The sequence below is a fragment of the Ailuropoda melanoleuca genome, chromosome 2 (genome assembly GCF_002007445.2).
Source record: "Ailuropoda melanoleuca isolate Jingjing chromosome 2, ASM200744v2, whole genome shotgun sequence".
Taxonomy (NCBI): Eukaryota; Metazoa; Chordata; class Mammalia; order Carnivora; family Ursidae; genus Ailuropoda; species Ailuropoda melanoleuca.
This window is the reverse complement of record NC_048219.1, coordinates 162,013,322-162,031,505: the sequence shown is the minus strand read 5'-3', so window position 1 is coordinate 162,031,505 and position 18,184 is coordinate 162,013,322. Positions and strand designations below refer to the sequence as shown.

Genomic DNA, 18,184 nt, shown 5'->3' with positions numbered 1-18,184 from the left:
AAAGTTACATAGTGGCTGAAAAACAAACAAAAAACCATCCTTAGTTCTTTTAATATTAAGAAGACTGGGTTTTCTTAAGTAATTAAAGAATTGATAAAATAGCCTAAAGCACAGTAAATTATTTTGGTAAGACACAAAATCTTTGCTTCTCAGTAGGATCACTTAAAAGGTTAAAAAAACAAAACAAAACCCCAAAACCTTTACTTTCAGTTTCTTATTAAGAGCAGATCACTAATCTAAAACAAAACAAAACAAAACCCTTTGTTCCTTTAACAGAGAGAAAACCAAATTCTAATTTTTCACTAGTGTGATTTTGATATTAAAACTCATGTTTTTAAGCTTAAATAAGTCCATTCCAATCTTAGCCAGCTTGACCACACAGAATTCCTTTTCTAAGATTCCTTTTCCACAGATTTTTTACAACTTTTTATATCCATTCAGATTTTGTCCTGCTTTTTCCCTCTCTTTCTCATTCCAGAAAAAAAACAAACGGTCATTTTACTTTAGGACAAAAATACTTTCTCTTTTTTCTTACCAAAAAAATAAACAAAGACCATGTCTTTCATACCTTTCCTTATCCAAAAAAATACATTCTACTTTTATTACCTTCTTTTCTTACACAGTTATTTTCTCTCACTATTATTTCTTAATAGTTTTAATTGATTAAAATTCTTAACTCCTAGAATCCTTAATTCCTAGTGAAAACTAAGAAGTGAGCAATAGATTGTCAGTTACATTAGCATTCTGTTGATTGGCAAATTCATAAATAAATTTCATAATTTCTACGAGTATATTCTTCCTCATAGCACATTTTTCAATGTGGTACAAAAACATGTTTCCTAATGGAGCCAAATACCTGTAGTTCCTCTCTCAAAGGAAGCCAAAAGTGGATAAATCTATGTTTGGTAATAATGTTTCAGAGTTTTATATTCATTGGAAATGATCTAGAAGTCAATAATATCCATCATTTAATGTATCTCAGTTTAACTAAGGTTTCACATTACCAAAAACATTTTTGGAAACTATTTTTAAGTACACATACCATAAAGCATAATTATTGTTGAAAAATTTATTTATAAACTTGCATCTTACTTACATCTATTTAATTTTCTTATTCTTAACTATTATGTTTAGATCACTCGTAAAAATTTCATGAGAGATTAAACAGCTAACCATCATCTTAAATTATCTTTCTGGCTGACACATTCTGTAGCAGTGATAACAAGAGCTTATTTGATTTTTAGTAAACCTAGGTAGAATAAAAGTTTTATGTCTGCATTATAAATGCTGTTAACGCTGAAGACGTGCCTGTTTTAATTAAACCAACCAACTTAAAGCTAGTCCTTGTTTACCAAAGATTAACCTAGATCATGTGAACCTGAAAAACATTTGGGTTAGTTTCTATATTTCTGAGAGTATACTTGACTTATATAAGTGTTTAATGTTCTTTTTTTATTATCTCATTTTTTTTTATTTGGGGGGTGCACAAGGAGAGGGAGAGAGAGAATCTTAATAGGTTCCACACTGAGCAGAGCCCCATGCAGGGGCTCAGTCTCACCACCCTGAGATCATGACCTGAGCAGAAGCCAAGAGTCAGATGCTTAACTGACTGAACCACCCAGCTTCCCCAAGTGCTTAATGTTCATTTAGCCAATTAAATAGAGCTTTTTACAAATCAATTTTGGCAATACCATCTGGAGATAGAAAAAAACATAACATATATACATAAACATGCATACGCATATAGATGGACATGAACAGAAATCTAATAACTTTTGTTTTTGAATTTTAGCCTTTACACAGGTATGATATTGCAAACTCACTAGTTTATTAATAAAAAAAAAAAATCAAAACCCACAGATCCAAATTGTGTTTCTGGCAAATGGAATAAGTTAAGGTTACCTGCTCAGATGGCTTAAACTTTTTACTAATATTGAGAAAACTTAAGATTTAAAAAAAATTTTAATTCCAGTATAGTTAATTTATAGTGCTTTTTTAAAGTTTTTATTTATATTACAGTTAGTTAACATACAGTGTTAATATTCATTTCAGGTGTACAATATAGAGATTCAACAATTCCATACATCACCCAGTGCCCATCAAGACTTAAGATTTTTTATTTTCCTAGTTTCCAAATAGTCTCTTTTTCTGATAAGAATTATCTCCCATTTCAAAGAGATGGCCTAGATCCTAGTTCCTAGAGAAGACTGGGTACATCTCAAAGCACAGGGAAAGAATGCGAGATCCTCCAAGAAGGATTTTATGATACCTACAAGCCCTTTGAGATGAATAAGAGAGGTTTGGGGATTGGTAAAATAGGAGAGGTGAGCTTTTTCTGTTCTTTGAAAACTCAATTTGTAAGGCAAGGAGAGTTGATTTTAATTACTCAAAAAAAGGGGGGCTGAGGGGCGCCTGGGTGGCACAGCGGTTAAGCGTCTGCCTTCGGCTCAGGGCGTGATCCCAGCGTTATGGGATCGAGCCCCACATCAGGCTCCTCCGCTATGAGCCTGCTTCTTCCTCTCCCACTCCCCCTGCTTGTGTTCCCTCTCTCACTGGCTGTCTCTATCTCTGTCAAATAAATAAATAAAATCTTTAAAAAAAAAGGGGGGGCTGACCCACTCATCCCACTACATTATCTTTAATTTACTTCTTTATATCAAGGAGATCTTCCTTCAACTCAGGTAGAAATCAAATGATTCCTTTGTTCTAGATTTAGAGCTGTTTGTCTTTGGAATGCCCCCCATTCCCTACCCCTCACCCCCAGGTACATAGTTTCATTTTGGCTTACTGGGAAGCCCTAAAGAAAGTTACTATTAAGCTCTGAATATCAGCTTCCTATTTGGCCAACTTCTGACCAACCATAAAGCTACTTAAAAAAAAAAAAAAAAAAAAAAAAGCCTTTCAGATATCTTGTCAAGTTTCAGCCAGGACAAACTGTAACTATTCCTGGCAATATTGAACAACCATGAATGCAAAATGCCCCCAAAGATGGTGCAAAAGATACTACTTTCCCAAGATCCAGAGCTACCTCCCCAAGATAGTAAAAAAAAAAAAAAAAAAAAAAAAGAAGGATTTAGGAGGCAATAGCAGTCCCTGGGATAGAAAAGGATCAATAACCAATGGGTACCTGAAAATCAAAGTCACAAGAGTCTGATTTTGGAAAGGAAGGGACAACATGAAATTATACCTTTCCCCCTTGACCAGCTGCTGCAGAGACCAGGAAGGCTGAACCTGGTAAGAATTCTCACCCTTTGCCTTCTGCTGCTGGTTTTCCCAGGTCCTATCTGCAGGCTCCGGAGTGAACAGGGTTTAAAGTAGAGGGTATTGCCCTGGCTACCAGAATCTGGCAAGATTTTTCCATCAATTTTAATTTTATTTGCCCTTGACTGTTAGAATAACTGGTGGCAGTTGATTGGAAAGTCCTCTGGCATCTTATGAACACTGGAAGGGACCCATAGAGGGGGGCATTTGAGTTGCTATCAGAGGATTTGCACAAAACCTTCTAGGTCAATCTTTTTTCCAGTGTCCTGGTGGATTGCAAATGAGACACCAATTTCGGAGCCACTGTTTTGATGAGGGTGCAATGGGGGAAGCCCAGGTGTTTTTGTAGGTTTCTGGCCTTGGAGCAGTTACAGCAATAAGGCCACTAACTTTGAAAAGACTTGTTTCTGATGGTGTAGCCTCTTCACAGTGGAAAGGCGATTCTGATAGAGGATTAGTAACCTGCGAGCACTCAGGTAGAGGAGGCTAGAGGGCAGTAGGAGGAGTCATATCAGTCTTACAGTCTTTGTTTTAGGTACCTCTTGTGTCTTTAATTTTTCATTAGCCTTGGCAGTGAATCTTTCAGTGAAGCTATTTTGGAAACTTGAAGCTTTTTGGAAGATTCTGCATAGCAATTAAATTAGGTATCCCATTCTTTTTGTTGACTTGGGGACCCTTGCTTTCAAGTGTACTTCTTTAAATGAACGATCTTAAATGAACGATCTTATCTAACTGAAACATTCCCCATGCTGGCCATTGCAATTCTGGGTTGTCTAAGTAAGATTTTGCCATTTTTGTAGGTATCTATAGCCTCGAGGACCACAGTTCATAGACATAAAATAAGCTGGAAGGCAGAGTGCTCAGTTCTCTGAAACTTGAGGATCTCATCTCTTTAGCTAAGCCTTGAATCTCTTGGAGCCAAATTAACATACCTAAGAGAGATGTGCCACTGGGTTTGGGATTTGTTTGATGTTTTACAGTGTACCTTGTTGCATGGAAGTTTTCTTGAGGTTGGTGAGTGACCTAGTGTTAATCTAACGTGTTCCATAACCAACTGATCCTATTATGAGAGTCTGAGATTTTCGTGGTGATCACTCTAACAGCTTTTAAGTGCTCAACTCATGCCCATCAATTTTGTGGCTTTGGCTGAGATCCTCATTAACAATAGGTCTATTACTCTTCACAAGCTTTCTTTACAATGGTGGATGCCCTAATGGCTTTTAATAGTCCAGCTCGTTCCTACATAGATATTAATGTGCCATTGGTCAAAACAGTCTGCATTTTTGTCTTAATTTATTTCCCCAAGTCTCCCAGTGATTTATGTTGTGAACTTACTTCAAAGTCCCTCTTAGTCTTTTAGCGGCTGCCACCTGCTGTGAACGCCCACTATAGCTGTCCCAGAGCCTTCCCTGCATCACAGAATCTTTCTGGGAACTTTAATGAACCCCTTTCCCTTAAAAAGTTTTGGATAAAGTTTGTTTGGCTTAGAGAGTTGCACACAAGGGAGGAGACGTCGAATCCAAGAGTGACTCACCCTCAGCCCTTGGTAACAAGAGGAACAGTGAACCCAGAGGGTTCAACAGGTGCCTTGTCTCTGTGTCTCCTCCTGCAGACTGTCAGTAGTCAGCATCGAATCCCACTGTCATCATCAAAACTGTTCAAATGATTCAAGAAGACAATTCAGGTGAATTGTTAAACACTTCACGAAGCGAGCAGTTCTTCAAACTCTTGAGCTTGAAGACTGCCTGCCTCGTAAAGGGTTAAGTAAAGTTTATTTGTATGACCTGAATTGTCTTCTTGAACATTTGAACAGAACAAAAACCACAGAATTTTGCATCAGACGTTTTTAACTGTGTCAGATTATTAAATATACAGTGCATAGGAAGATGGAGTAGGAGGGGAGATATAATTTTTTAAAAATGTAAAAATTTTAAATGTAAAATCTATTTTCATTTTAGAATAAATGATCATGAGAATTGTGCATCATTGCTCCTTGGGGCCATAGACTCCAGTATTGTCAATTGCAGAGATGACAAAGGCCGGTAAGCGATCCTAAGATGACATGCCTCTTGTCTTGGTCAATCTTGGGCTCTGCCTTGTGCTTGCAAAGTAGCCAAACATTTATTATCTTTTAATTGAAGAAGTAACATAAAAGCATGTTTTAATTTTTTTTCTTTATTTTTATTTTTTTAAATGATTTTGTTTAAGGAATCTCTACACCCAACATGGGGCTTGAGCTCACAGCCCTGCTCTACCTCCTGAACGAGCCAGGCAGCTCTAAAAGCATGGCTTTTAAAAATTGAATGTAATAAAGAGCCTATAATTAGGATAAATTATTCTTAGCCCAGAAGCCCCAGCCTCTTCCATCGAGAAAACCACCATAAACTGTTCTTTTCAAATTTTTATATTCTCCCCAATATTTTCTGTACGTAGCTACAAACATATGAAAATATATGCTTATGTTCTTTTTATGAAAATGGGAGAATTCTATTGCAATGCTCTGCTTTAGTGTATCTTGGAGAACTTTTCATACCAGAATATATAGATTTACCAGATTCTTTTTAAAGCTGGATATTACTTCATTGAATGGATAGACATTTAACCAGCCTGCCTTCTATTGAAGAACATTTAGGTTGTTTCTAATATTTTACTATTTCAAAGAGTGGTTCAGTGAACGGTCTAGTATATCTGTTCACATGACCAAGTATGTCTAGGAGATGAAGTTTTAGATTTAATTTTCAGTTTTGATAAATAATACCCATTTGTGCTCCTAGAAAAATCAACTACTTTAGAGAGGGCCTAATTGTTGTCTCTGTAAACTGGGGAGTTTTAAATCCCTAAGACGACACTGTGCCCATGTTTCTCAGGCGGATACAGAAAGAGAGTGTGTTACCTTGAAAGGAAGCTAAAATCCTATTTGTTTTAAATCATTAGGACGCCACTTCATGCGGCAGCGTTTGCTGACCACGTGGAGTGCTTGCAGCTTCTTCTGAGACACAATGCTGAAGTGAACGCAGCAGACAATTCAGGGAAAACAGCACTGATGATGGCTGCTGAGAACGGGCAGGCGGGCGCCGTGGGTACGTGTTTGACTGGTGGGCTTCGCATTCATGCCCAACCCAAACCGGAGTAACCTAACATCGAGAAGTAGGTTATTCTCTTGGTATACGCATGTAAAAAGGCCACCATTGTATTTAAGCCACTTGATTCTACTTGCTAATTGTCTTCAGTCCCCTGTTATTCGATGATTGGTGGACCTTGTCAAAGTGAACCAATCTTTATGCAGTGAAAAGTCTCCACATTTAGGACCAGATACAGCAACAGAATGATTTTACCTGGAAAAAACAAAACTACAAAGACAATTAAAATTAATGTCTATAGACCTTGGATTTCAATAGAACAATAGGGCAGTAAATGTTTCCTTTTTCCTTGAAAAGCATTACGTATGATGATGTGGTCATACTAATTTGAATGTGTTATTGTAATTAGCATGTCATCTAAGTAAACTCTCTTTTGACTTTTTCTATAGATGTTTTGGTGAACACTGCCCAGGCTGATCTGACTGTAAAGGATAAAGACTTGAATACACCCTTACATTTGGCTAGTAGCAAAGTATGTAAATGAATTTAAAACAGTGTTACTTAGTGTTGGAATCATAGTCATGCCACTTAAATGCTACATCAGAAGTGTGTATCAGGGCTCTTAATTAAGATGCACATTTTCCCAGGGTGTTGTCAGCTGTAAGCAGAGTGGAAGGGAGGAAGCACAGGGCAGACCCACGGAGGGACAGATGAGGATATACTTTTCACGGCATTTGCCACCTCCATTCTTTCGCGGTCTGTCCTGAGGCTGCCACTGCATCTGTCTCCAGGGGGCGTAGTTCCACATCATCTCGGTTTTAAACACAGGTTAGGACCATAGTTACATGGCTTCTAAAACATAAGCAGGTCCACTGTTTTCATTTTGTTCCATTTGAAGGCATTGTAATAACACAGCTAAAAAAATACTCTCCTTTGAGGCAAATAAGTGCGCTCATGTGCATTTCTACCCTCTGCCCTGGTGCTTATGCACCAGGAAATGCAAGGAATGTGTTTGAGGTTTTTTGACTTTTGTTTCTTTAATGGAATTATGTTCATGTGTAGCTCAAGATTCCTGCTTCTGTTAAAGATAAATGATATATAAATAAATATACAATTTCACAGAAGTGAGATCATGATGTTTTAAAACCTGCTTTTGTTACTGAATCATATCTTATGAATGAATCTTTTTTAAAAGATTTATTTCTTTATTTTAGAGAGACAGGGGGAGGGGCAGAGAGAGAGTATCTTTGAGCAGACTCCCCACTGAGCGCAGAGCCTGATGCGGGGCTCAATCCCACCACCCATGAGGTCATGACCTGAGCTGAAATCAAGAGTCCAATGCTTAATAGACTGAGCCACCGAGGCGCCCATGAATATCTTTCTTTTAGGTATCAATTCATATCATGGTTTGGAAGATGTATGGTATTCCACCCATCCCCAGTTGTTAGACATTTGCTTGTTTTCAAATACATGCCACTAGAGGTGATGCTAATTGTAGAGAATTTTCTTTTAAAGAATTTTTACTCATTCCTTTAAGATAAATCCCTACATGTAAAATTATTGAGTGTAAAGCTATGAACAATTTTAAGCCCAAGTGGGCGTCTAATAAGATCACAGCTGTTTACACTCCAGCAACCATGTGTGGGAATGAAAATTCTGTGGACGCTTCTGAAATCACGTTTCAGGGACTCCCTTTGAAGGCGTTCTAGCGTGTGATTCCCTCTAACCCCGGTGGTGATGGTTTATTTCCACAGAGTGACGGTATGAAAGGTGTCGTCTGTGATACCAGATGCTTTGGCTTTTCCTTTCAGTGGTCTCACTTTCTCACTTCTTGCTCTGGGAAGCCCATGGAAACCCCAGAAAGGGCTCTGTTTCATGAAGTTTATTCCAAGGTGTAGTGTTCTCATGAAGAGAAGTGCAGCGTTCTTCAAACTCTATTGTGCAAATGAGTCCCCAGAAACTCTTGTAAAAATGCAGGTCTGAAGTGGGGCTTGAGGGTCAACGTTTCTTTTTCTTTTCTTTTTTTTATTATGTTCAGTTATTCACTGGATAGAACATCATTAGTTTTTGATGAAGAGTTCAGTGATTCATTAGTTACATGTAACACCAGGCTAAGCTGATGTTGCTGGTCTGTGGGCCACACTTTGAGTAGCAAGGGTTTAGGAAACCATGACCCCTTAACAGGGCATAGGCCTGAAATCGTGAAAGGGTCTCTGACTTTCCCGTTGATTTTTTTTTTTAATTATCAACCATCTCTTTTAAGATTCAAGGATATCTTCCCCTGATTGAGAAAGAAAAGAATGAGCTTTCCTCAAGAGTCCCTTCACAATACAAGGCAGTACATAATGATAAATGTAATAAGAGATGTAATGGAAATTTCAAGGGTAGATGGATCACTGAAGTGGACATTGAGGGCTTGAGGAAGGAGATGGGACTTGACATATGTTTAAAAAATAGTGTTGGTGGATTTAAAGGATGCTCCGAATTCTGCCCCCTGTGTGCCGGCCGACCGTGCTGAGCTCGTGTCTGCTTCAGCTCCCTGAACAATACTTCCGCAGTTGCCTTAGAAATATTAATATTTTAGATCAGGTTTACATTAGTCAAGTCCTAATAGACCTTATCGAGAATCTTTGAGAGTCTAGTGTCCTTTAGCCATTTGCTGTTTAGAAGAAAAGGGAATTACTCAGAAAGTTGCCTTATAAAATGTTTTTAGAAGGATGACATTCATTTTAAATTTAAAGCACAATGAAGTAATTTTTCAGGAGCTTTTCTCTGTTTCTGTCCCATGTTTCTTATCATTTTTTTTTCTTTATTAGGGTCATGAAAAATGTGCCTTGTTAATACTTGACAAGATACAAGACGAGAGCCTTATTAATGCAAAAAATAATGCACTGCAGACGTAAGTGTGACTTCTAAAGTTTGATTTAGACCAGATTCATAGTCATTTATTCAACAAATATAAAGAGTATGCTATGTATGGGCTAATACAGTGGTGAAAGACACAGACGTGGCTTCTCCTTCACGAAGTGTATAGTCACATAACTACAAATCCTGACCAAGCCAGACATTTTTAGTTAGAATCTTTATTTTGTTATGCCTTCATAGAATTTTGTAATACAATATATTAATATTATGTATTCTTACTGGAAAATGACAGTTTTATAAATCACATTCCCAGAATACATTTGAAGAGTTTCTAAGCAGTTTGTCTTAATTATATTTTAATATAATTCAGTGTAATCCTCAGCATGAAAAACCTAAAAGCTGATTTGTTTTTCATTTTAGGAAATTACCTATGCATTTAAGGGCAAAGGAATATTAGGATTTTTTTTCCATTTAGTTTCTTAAGAAGTATATAGCAGAAATAAATATACTGGGTTTGACATTATTCTTTAAGGTATTCTAAATTCAACAAGATACCATTTAGTGCATTTAGTAATAACGAGGTTTAAGATACACATATATGGGTGATATTAGTACCGATCATGTTGATGGACTGTGTGAAACAGTGATTTGAATGCTGGAGTAGAAAGCAAGAGGTAAAGTACCTCTAGAAAGCATACTGGAGCTTACATTCTTTTTCTGGCTTCCTATCTACTGTCATTGAGGTTGTTTGAGCTTCAGAATATTTGTCATATCTGCAGAGAAATCTGGGCCAACATGGAAGAACAGTTGGATGTTGGATCGTTAACACCTGAGAAAGATCTGGTCGACACATATTTTTATTTAAAAAAGTAAAGATATTCATGTACTCCTTATAGATTCTTAAGTACGTTCTTCCTTTTAGCAATGCCGCTCCCCAAAATGACACATTCTTACACAAATATGTATCACGTTGACACTGGCTGCTGTCTCCTTTCAGACCCCTCCACGTTGCTGCACGAAATGGCTTGAAGGTGGTCGTAGAGGAGTTGTTGGCCAAAGGGGCCTGTGTACTCGCTGTGGATGAAAATGGTGAGTGGGAAAAGTAAGCAGTTATCACGGGTACCTTCCTTATGCTGTGAAGCCAGAGGAAAATGAGAATGATAGGAGCTCATTAAAAAGGCAGTAAGAATTCTCTCCCCCCCTTGGAAGTTTCTGTGTGTGAGAAATCAAACGGGGATAGTTTGTCCTGTCTGTCTTTGTAAAGCACATAGTCCACCTGTAGCCCACCAGTGCCTTCCATTCTGCATGTGGCGCCAGCAGCTGGTCTCTAACTCCTCGGCGCGGTGGCTCCAGGGCTTTCAACGCACTGAGAAGCCGGCAGATAGGCATTCGGAATTCTAACTGCAGACGCTGGAGAGTTAGAGACCACACTTGTCATTAGTGCATGTCAAGGGCTCAAAGGAAAACCTAGGTCTTTGTATTTCAGTTCATTCTGAGATCAAACTTTTTTTTTTTTTAAGAACAGATCAAAACTCATATTCTCAGTATGGATATTTGGGGAACATGACTACAATTTTTTAATGACCTTTTAGGCTTGAAAGCTTCTCCTGATCTATGTAACATTCCTTTTCTAAATGAACTAACTCTCAACAGAAGCTTTCTACTCTGCTTCCTAAGAAATTTGGAAAGCTAATGAGTAACAGAATTGTGCGAAACTACCATTTGTGCGCAATGCCTGTTAACTGTGGGGTGCAAAAGATGAACTTCTGGATATTTATGAATGATGTAGTTTTTTAAATGTGGCATTAATTGTGGCATTTAATTAAAGTATTATCATTAACATAACTCAATTAACTGCTTATTACAGGTATTGGAACTAGCAGCCCATGCCTGTTTCTCAGAAGTAAGCATTAGCCATATGACATCATTAGCTAATTCCTATTAGTTTTTGTTTTGCAGCCCCGTTTATCCTAGCATGTACCCTGCTCTGTCCCCAACCTGACTCATCTAGGGGGCGCAGAAAGTTCTCTCTTTACCTCGTCTCCTTGGTTGTCCCTCCCCCCCTTCCCCCTCACTCTCTTATCGCTATTATATATCTTAGAGTTGGCATGCAGAAGTCCACAATTTTTCTTCAAAATGACCAAAAGAGCTCAAAATAAATTAGTTTTGTCTTTCTCCATTGTAAGCCTCTTGCATCTAAGGCTTGTGCTGCCAATAGCAACCTTGAGAAAGAGAGCCCTGGGTCAGGGAAACTGAGGCCTTTCTCAGAGCTCAGCTGCACCCCAAAGGCCTGGGAACAACTTGGGGCAGTTTTGAACAGCACTACACTTGTAAATCCTTTACTCATCAATGACCTCCATGGAATGGAATGTTCAGATACCTGTCGATTCTTATTTGTTTTCGTACCAGAGAGAGGAAGGATCTGTTGGGGGATGGGGGAGGAGCAGAAACTAGGTCAAGTGTTGATAAAACTTGACAAAATGTTGAGTTTTATTGAGCCACTTCCTCTGAATAAATGAGTGAGAGGTAGTAGGAACTTTGCCAGCAGAGGAGATATGCTAACCCTTTTAGGTCAGGAGAATAAAGACTGGATAAAGGTAGTAATTAAGTCAAAGAATGTATCTACCTCCCTCTGCATGAATTTCATGTGTGAAGGTAGTTTTCTCTTCTGGATAGGACCCATCGAGTCTAAATGGTAGACGATGACTCTACCGTCATTTTCCCACACCTGTCACAGTCGGGCTTTGGGACTTTGGCTGGTTGGTGTTGCTCTTCTAAAAAATTCTGTTAAATTTCTCTTAAATGATAGTGAATTTTAAATCATGAACAACCAGTGCTTTCTTGTCTGATCTGCTCAAACGATTCCATTTTCCTGGAATGAGTTAGTTGGTATATACCTTATATAAACTTATGTAAAGCAGCAAAATGACATTAGTCACTTTTACGGACGTCTGATTTTCTCTGTCTTTTCTGATCTGACGCACAATTACCTTCTATGGAAAGTCATTGTTCTCAGAATGAGAGTGCCCGAGCCTGAGGCGCGTGGTGTGCGTGTGCTCTCAAGTGGAAACACCTTTGTGGTTGTCCTGTTGCTGTTTGTCTTTGTTTTGGGGGTTTTTGTGTGTGTGTGTGGAATTGTGTCCCACCCCTACCCCCTCGTGTTTCTGTTCCTTAGATGAAGACTAGAATTCTGCCTAACTTTGGATAACATAGTGCTTGTTGTCATGTAAACTGAAAAACCAAAACCAAAACCCCCATGTTTCCCCCTCCCAGTTCCCTTTAGCCTGCCCCTAGCATGACTTGTGGGAAGTAACTCCTTTTGGCCTGGCATGATTTCTAACTCGACATACATCTCCACGTGTGAGGTCGTATGAGATGTACTGTGGAATGCTCACGCCGCCTTTGGATTTCCTGGACTAACCACTGCCTTGTCTGCATTTACGCCCAGGTCATACCCCGGCCCTGGCTTGTGCTCCTAACAAAGACGTGGCTGACTGCCTGGCCCTCATTTTGGCTACCATGATGCCTTTTTCTCCTTCCAGTACAATGACGGCTGTCAACTTCGTTTGTTTTAAAAAAGACAATTTGAGCAGGACGACCCTCTCCAATCTGGGTAGCATGGTTAGCCTGTGCAGTAACAACGTAGGCTCAGAGGATGGGTACAATGAAAATGACTCTGATTCCGAAACCTTTTGATTTTGGACTGTAGAAGCTTTTCCTTGATCACCCATATTGGAAGAAGGGAAAGACACGTGAATTCTAGGTTTATGTTGTGTTCGAGTATTATTATGGGCCTGGGCTTCCAGAAGCCAGTAGAAAAGGAAATAATCAAACCCAGGGAAGGCAGCTAGGCTGTAGGGCAAGGCACTCACACCAATGGGCCCTGATTTTTGCTTGTTTTCATGTTTTCCTTAGATCTAAGATACTTCTGTGCAAGTCTACCTCTCATTTTAAGTAAGAAGTAAAAAATGCATTCAATTCTTTTTCTTTTGGCACGATGCAATAGAGAGGGAGCTGTTCTCTAGAAAGAATTTTTTTTTGTTTACTCACTCAGTAGTGAGTTCTCAGAAGTATATCAATGTGACGTTCATGTCCCTTGGGAGGGGAGGGGAGGGGAGGGAAAAGGTGGATAGGAATTGCCTCAAACCTCTTCTCACTTTGATGTTTACTTCCTCACTAAAAGCCAAAGGTAAAGGTGTTCATCTTCAGAAATGATGCCTGTAATAATCTTTTTAAGGGAGTCCAATTATTCATATCCTCTCTGTAGTAAGCACTTAAATATCCAGAACTTCTTTCCAAGGATGTTTATGAAAGCCAGATGAATGGAAAAATTCACTGAAAATTGAAGTTGCTTTTTTTCATTTAATACAAGTATGGCCCCCAATACTCCCTGTAACAAGCCTGTCACTAATTTTCATCCAGCTGATTGAATCCAAATCTATCTAATAACGTTTCAGGTGAAAAGTTTTATTGCACCAGAACTTTGAGACATATGCAAATTTAATATGAGACTACCCTTTATCTATTTGTTAATTCATCCTTAAATCAGAATGCTAACTTTTTAAAAACATCAGAACCATCAGCATTGTTTGTTAGTAGTAAAGTGTTAAATGAGCTTCTCAGTCAAGGTCATGCCAAGTGAGTGGAAGAGTGACTACAAAAGGAAACAAGGTGCGAAACAGAAGGTAGAAATGGGTGATGTGGAAATTAAAGCCAATTGATAGTTGCTTGATGATCAAATCAACATAGTGAATACTGTGTCTGCTCCCTCTGCCAAAGCTTCTAGGTCAAATGGACCCCGTTCTGCACCTGGAATAGCTGTACAAAAAGAAGAATGAGACTCTTTAAACATTATGCACATAACACGCGCACACATATGTATATGTATGTATATATATGTCTGTAGTTCATCAACCAGCTATACACAAGGACCAAAATGCTTCGGTCTAAAGTGGAAGAATTTAAATTGCTTTCCTTCAAAATGGAAGTGAGAACTGAAGTAGCTTTTCTATGGAGTTAAAATGTAATCTTTTTGTGTAACAGTCTTTGTTGTGTTTTATATTTCTTAGGACACAGATTTCTAGTTGACGGCTTAACATTTGTAACTGATGACGTGTTGACCAAGGCTTATTTTTTTGCCAAACTAGAGAAAATGTTCATATACTTTTGATGTAAATGTGTTTATATTTATTTGAACTGAAACAAAGGCCGAGGAAACATCCATTGTTTGTTCTCTGTTTTAACTGCTGTGTGTCTTACTTGGATTAACACAAAAGCAGAAAAGCGCGCAAGACCCTCGCCGGGCTGGCTGGCCGGCTGTCCTGGGGCCAAGCCCGGCATTTCCACTGCTGAGGTTTCCAGCCGACCCGCAGGCTCTTGCATGGCGGCTGGAGAGGGGTACAGCGCCCATTGCGCAGCCCCGGTCTGTAGCCAGCCTGGAGAGCTTAGGAGACACTGCCGTCCTTGTGCTCTTCCGAGGGATGAGAACTGAGGTGTGTAGTGGCTCATATGCACAAAGGTGGCCCAAAGAAATGTACGGAAATTACTCTGAACACGCTGAAAATCCCACACGGTCCCAGTATCCTAATGGGAAGTGATGTCAGTGTGTGAGCACATGTACCAGGAGAGGAAAATACAGATCACCAGCTCAAGTGCTGTTTTCCACTTGAGGAAGAAACAGGAGAGAAACATGTTGTCAGGACTCTGACGTTTTATAATCAGTTCCATTTTCAACCCTGGAAATTCCTATTTTATAAAGTGTATGTGAGATATTTTTAAAACAGTGTTCTAGCATATCTGGATCAAATACACATGCTGTATTATATTTTTCATCTAACTGTAAAAGACTTTAATCTTACTCTTTTAATATCCTGATTTAATTAAAAACTCACGTTGGGTTCTTCACAAATGAGAACTTGTTCAAAGGACTTACAGAATTGGTAATAATTTCACTGGAAATTTTCGACACCACCAACATTGTTTTTTAAATTCTTGGTGTTGTGTTCCCCCTCCTTCCTCTGTCCTTTTTGTTTGTTTAGAGAAGATGAATTTTTAAAAAGTAGATGAATTGCTAATGAGCAATAACAACCTTATCTTTACCAAAACACTGAAAAGTAAGGGAGATCCAACGCTTAAGAAGCACGGTATACTGTGGTGTCTTTTTCTAGAAGTGAATGGAAATCTTGCTCCATTGATGTTTAAAGCAGGAAATGAAATGCCCGCTCGAAATGGTGAAGCAGCGTCCACATTCTTCCCGTAGAGTAGCACAGAGAAGGAGGAAGGTGGCCGCAGAGCAGTGCCGGCCATGGGACATTTCTCTCCACGCGGCTGCATTTTGACTTTTCCCCATTCTCTCGCCGATAGAAAGAAAGAGGACAAAGGAACAAAAAGAAATCACACTCGCTGTGAATTGTTCATGGAATCAAATCTCTCTCCCGCTCTCTCGCTGTTTCTCCATTCCCCAAGACCAAATTTTTTTCTTTAGGAAGTGACTTCAAAAACCATGAGTTCTGTGTGTTTAAAGTATATCTCTTAGAAATAGAACTAGATTTGCAACGTAGCTTTCTAAGCAAAAAACAAAACAAAAAACATTGTGCTTTTAACTGAGTCTTGGTGGTTTAGTGCTTTTTACCTGTGTGATTTTGAGACTGTATTTTAAGCATAGCCACAGGGATCACGCGTCATCTTCCCAACTCGCCGTGTCTGCCTATACTTGGTAAGTACATTACTATCTCCAAATTGCCTACAATCTGCTCTGATTCTATGGTAAAAAAGCTCAGGGGATTTCTATTTATCACTACTAAAAGGGCACCATAGTATGTTTTGGTACTTTAGGCAGTAAACAGCTGCTTGATTTTTTTTTAATTTTATTATGAAATTAGAAGAAGAACATCAAACAGATTTGCTGCACTAGTTATTCTCTGTACTGTTGAGCAACCTGGTTTGCTTATCTGTTGCGTTGGTTGAAGAACTCATCCCTTTTTTTGTCTTGTAATATGAAGTTAGAGTGCCTTTTTATATTTGTATATGCTGAAGATGTTCTGTGAAATGTTTTGTATTTTTTTCATTTGAGTGTTATCAGAGCAATATAATACCAGTGAGTTTTCGTTTCAGCCTTTCTTTGAATGTATAAAGTGTCTTTTTTCCACTTTCCCCTTTACCTGCTTTGAAATGAAAATGCCGACGTTTTCTATAGGAATGATGTTTAATTTTGCAGTGCTAAAATGCTTTCTTCTTACAAAACGGTAAACCATAGGTCAATGCTATAGGGGAAAAGCGTTTTAAGATCGTGACAATCTGAGTGTGTGTAAAAATGTAATTCTATGCGTTTCTGATGCAGTGATCTAAAAATTCAATGCAAATATCTTTTGTTTGGTAGTTTTGTCTACATATGTTATGCTTTAGCATGTGCAATATATCTTTGCAAAGCACGATGATACAAATCTGGTGCCAGTGTTCTATTTTGCATCACATATTTGTAACAGCATAAAATACTGTCCGATGCTTTCAGTGGGATTTTGTCTGTAACGTTTTCTTATGTAAATTGGAGTTGAATGACTCTGGTAAATGTCGTGACTGTAAAAATGAGGAAAATGACTTTTAGTTCAGTGAATGACTTTGAACCAATCTGAATCTTTTCAAGCACAGTTTAATACTTTTTCAACTACTGAATGCTAATAATGTAATGAAGTACTTAACTGTAATATACTATGGAAATGCATTCAGATGGTTATTTTTACAAATAAAAACGGTACAAATATTGTTGCAATTTGTGTTTGTCTTTCATTTTTCCTATTTATGCTATTATATCAATTATCCCGCTCATTTAAATCTTTATCCCCACCAAAGCCCAACTGACCTTAAATTTTGAAAGTTAATAATCAAGATAGAAGAATATTTCCAGGTTTGCTATTTCTGTTTGTAACATCACAATTGGGGGTGGGGGAGTCAAACATGTTTGTTTGTGTGTATTATATTTATTTATGCCTCCAATTTTTTTTGGAAAGGATTTGAGCTGGCCTGCAGCAAAGGGCACATGATAAATTAGACGTAGAAAAATGAGGACAGGGAAAAAATAATACAAATATGGGAACCATAACATTTAATACAGTGGCTATGACTGAACGTGAGTTCGCTCCAGCTCCCTTGTAATTGCGGTGAGAGGGGAGATGTGGCTGAGGGTGTAGATCACATGTATCAGAAAGGATACCTGGTAGGTCCTCAAAATGGTGGAATCAACCACACTTCTTTTTGTGGCGACCACCACAACCCTTCAACTGCTTCATAACAACACAAGGCCCCACCTCTCTGCACTCTTCTTCGAAGCTTCTGTAGAATTTCCTCTGTCTCACCATTCAAAATTTCTCCCCTTAAGTAATAATTTCAGGGACAGTCCCTAGAAGCATTAAGGAGCAAATTCCTAGTGACACTGTTTCCAGTTGGTGAGAAGGGCCCTCCTGAGTTCCTCAAAGCACAGTGTCATAGAATGCTAGCAGGTCTTGCTAAGTCTAGCCCAACCCCATCACCATCTTCTTCGTGAAGAGATGGAATCCCAGAGAAATTATATAATTTCTCAAATGTATATGATTGATGATTTGTATAAATGATGATCTCAACCTGTGCCTATCTGCTCTTTCTTTTATGCCATTCTGGCGATAGTGTTTTGCAGTTGGTGGGGTGTTTTCCTGCTAGAGATGTTCAGAGAGGTTTTGCCCTTTGAAATGTCTCACTCCTTATTCAAATATTACAGATGTGAGTGCTTTTCATTCTTGAAGACTGTAAAGCATGTCTCATACCACAGGTGGATACTTCTGGTAGTTCAGAGGTAAGTGGCTACATTAGTTATCTAATATCATGTAACAAATTACCCCAAAACTTAGTGGCTTAAAACAACAAATGTTTATTATGTCACAGTTTCTGAGAGGCAGGAGTCCAGGCACGATTGAGTTGGGTCTTCTGCCACAGGGTCCTTCATGGGC

At 38.6% G+C, this 18,184-nt stretch overlaps 1 protein-coding gene across 10 annotated transcripts in view; it reads left to right on the top strand.

Moving 5' to 3' along the window:
* Positions 1-16,974, top strand: part of ANKRD44 (ankyrin repeat domain 44) — a 239,429-nt gene extending 222,455 nt beyond the window's left edge. For 6 of the 10 annotated variants that reach the window (XM_034654901.1, XM_034654900.1, XM_034654894.1 and 3 more), the window contains 6 exons: positions 5,220-5,303; positions 6,196-6,341; positions 6,791-6,873; positions 9,158-9,240; positions 10,204-10,295; positions 12,655-16,974. In XM_034654901.1, coding sequence (XP_034510792.1) covers positions 5,220-5,303; positions 6,196-6,341; positions 6,791-6,873; positions 9,158-9,240; positions 10,204-10,295; positions 12,655-12,902 — 736 coding nt within the window. In that variant the 3' untranslated portion in view covers positions 12,903-16,974. The other 4 variants (XM_034654898.1, XM_019800490.2, XM_034654897.1 and 1 more) reach the window with 3 other exon arrangements.
* The last annotated feature ends 1,210 nt before the right edge of the window (positions 16,975-18,184 follow it).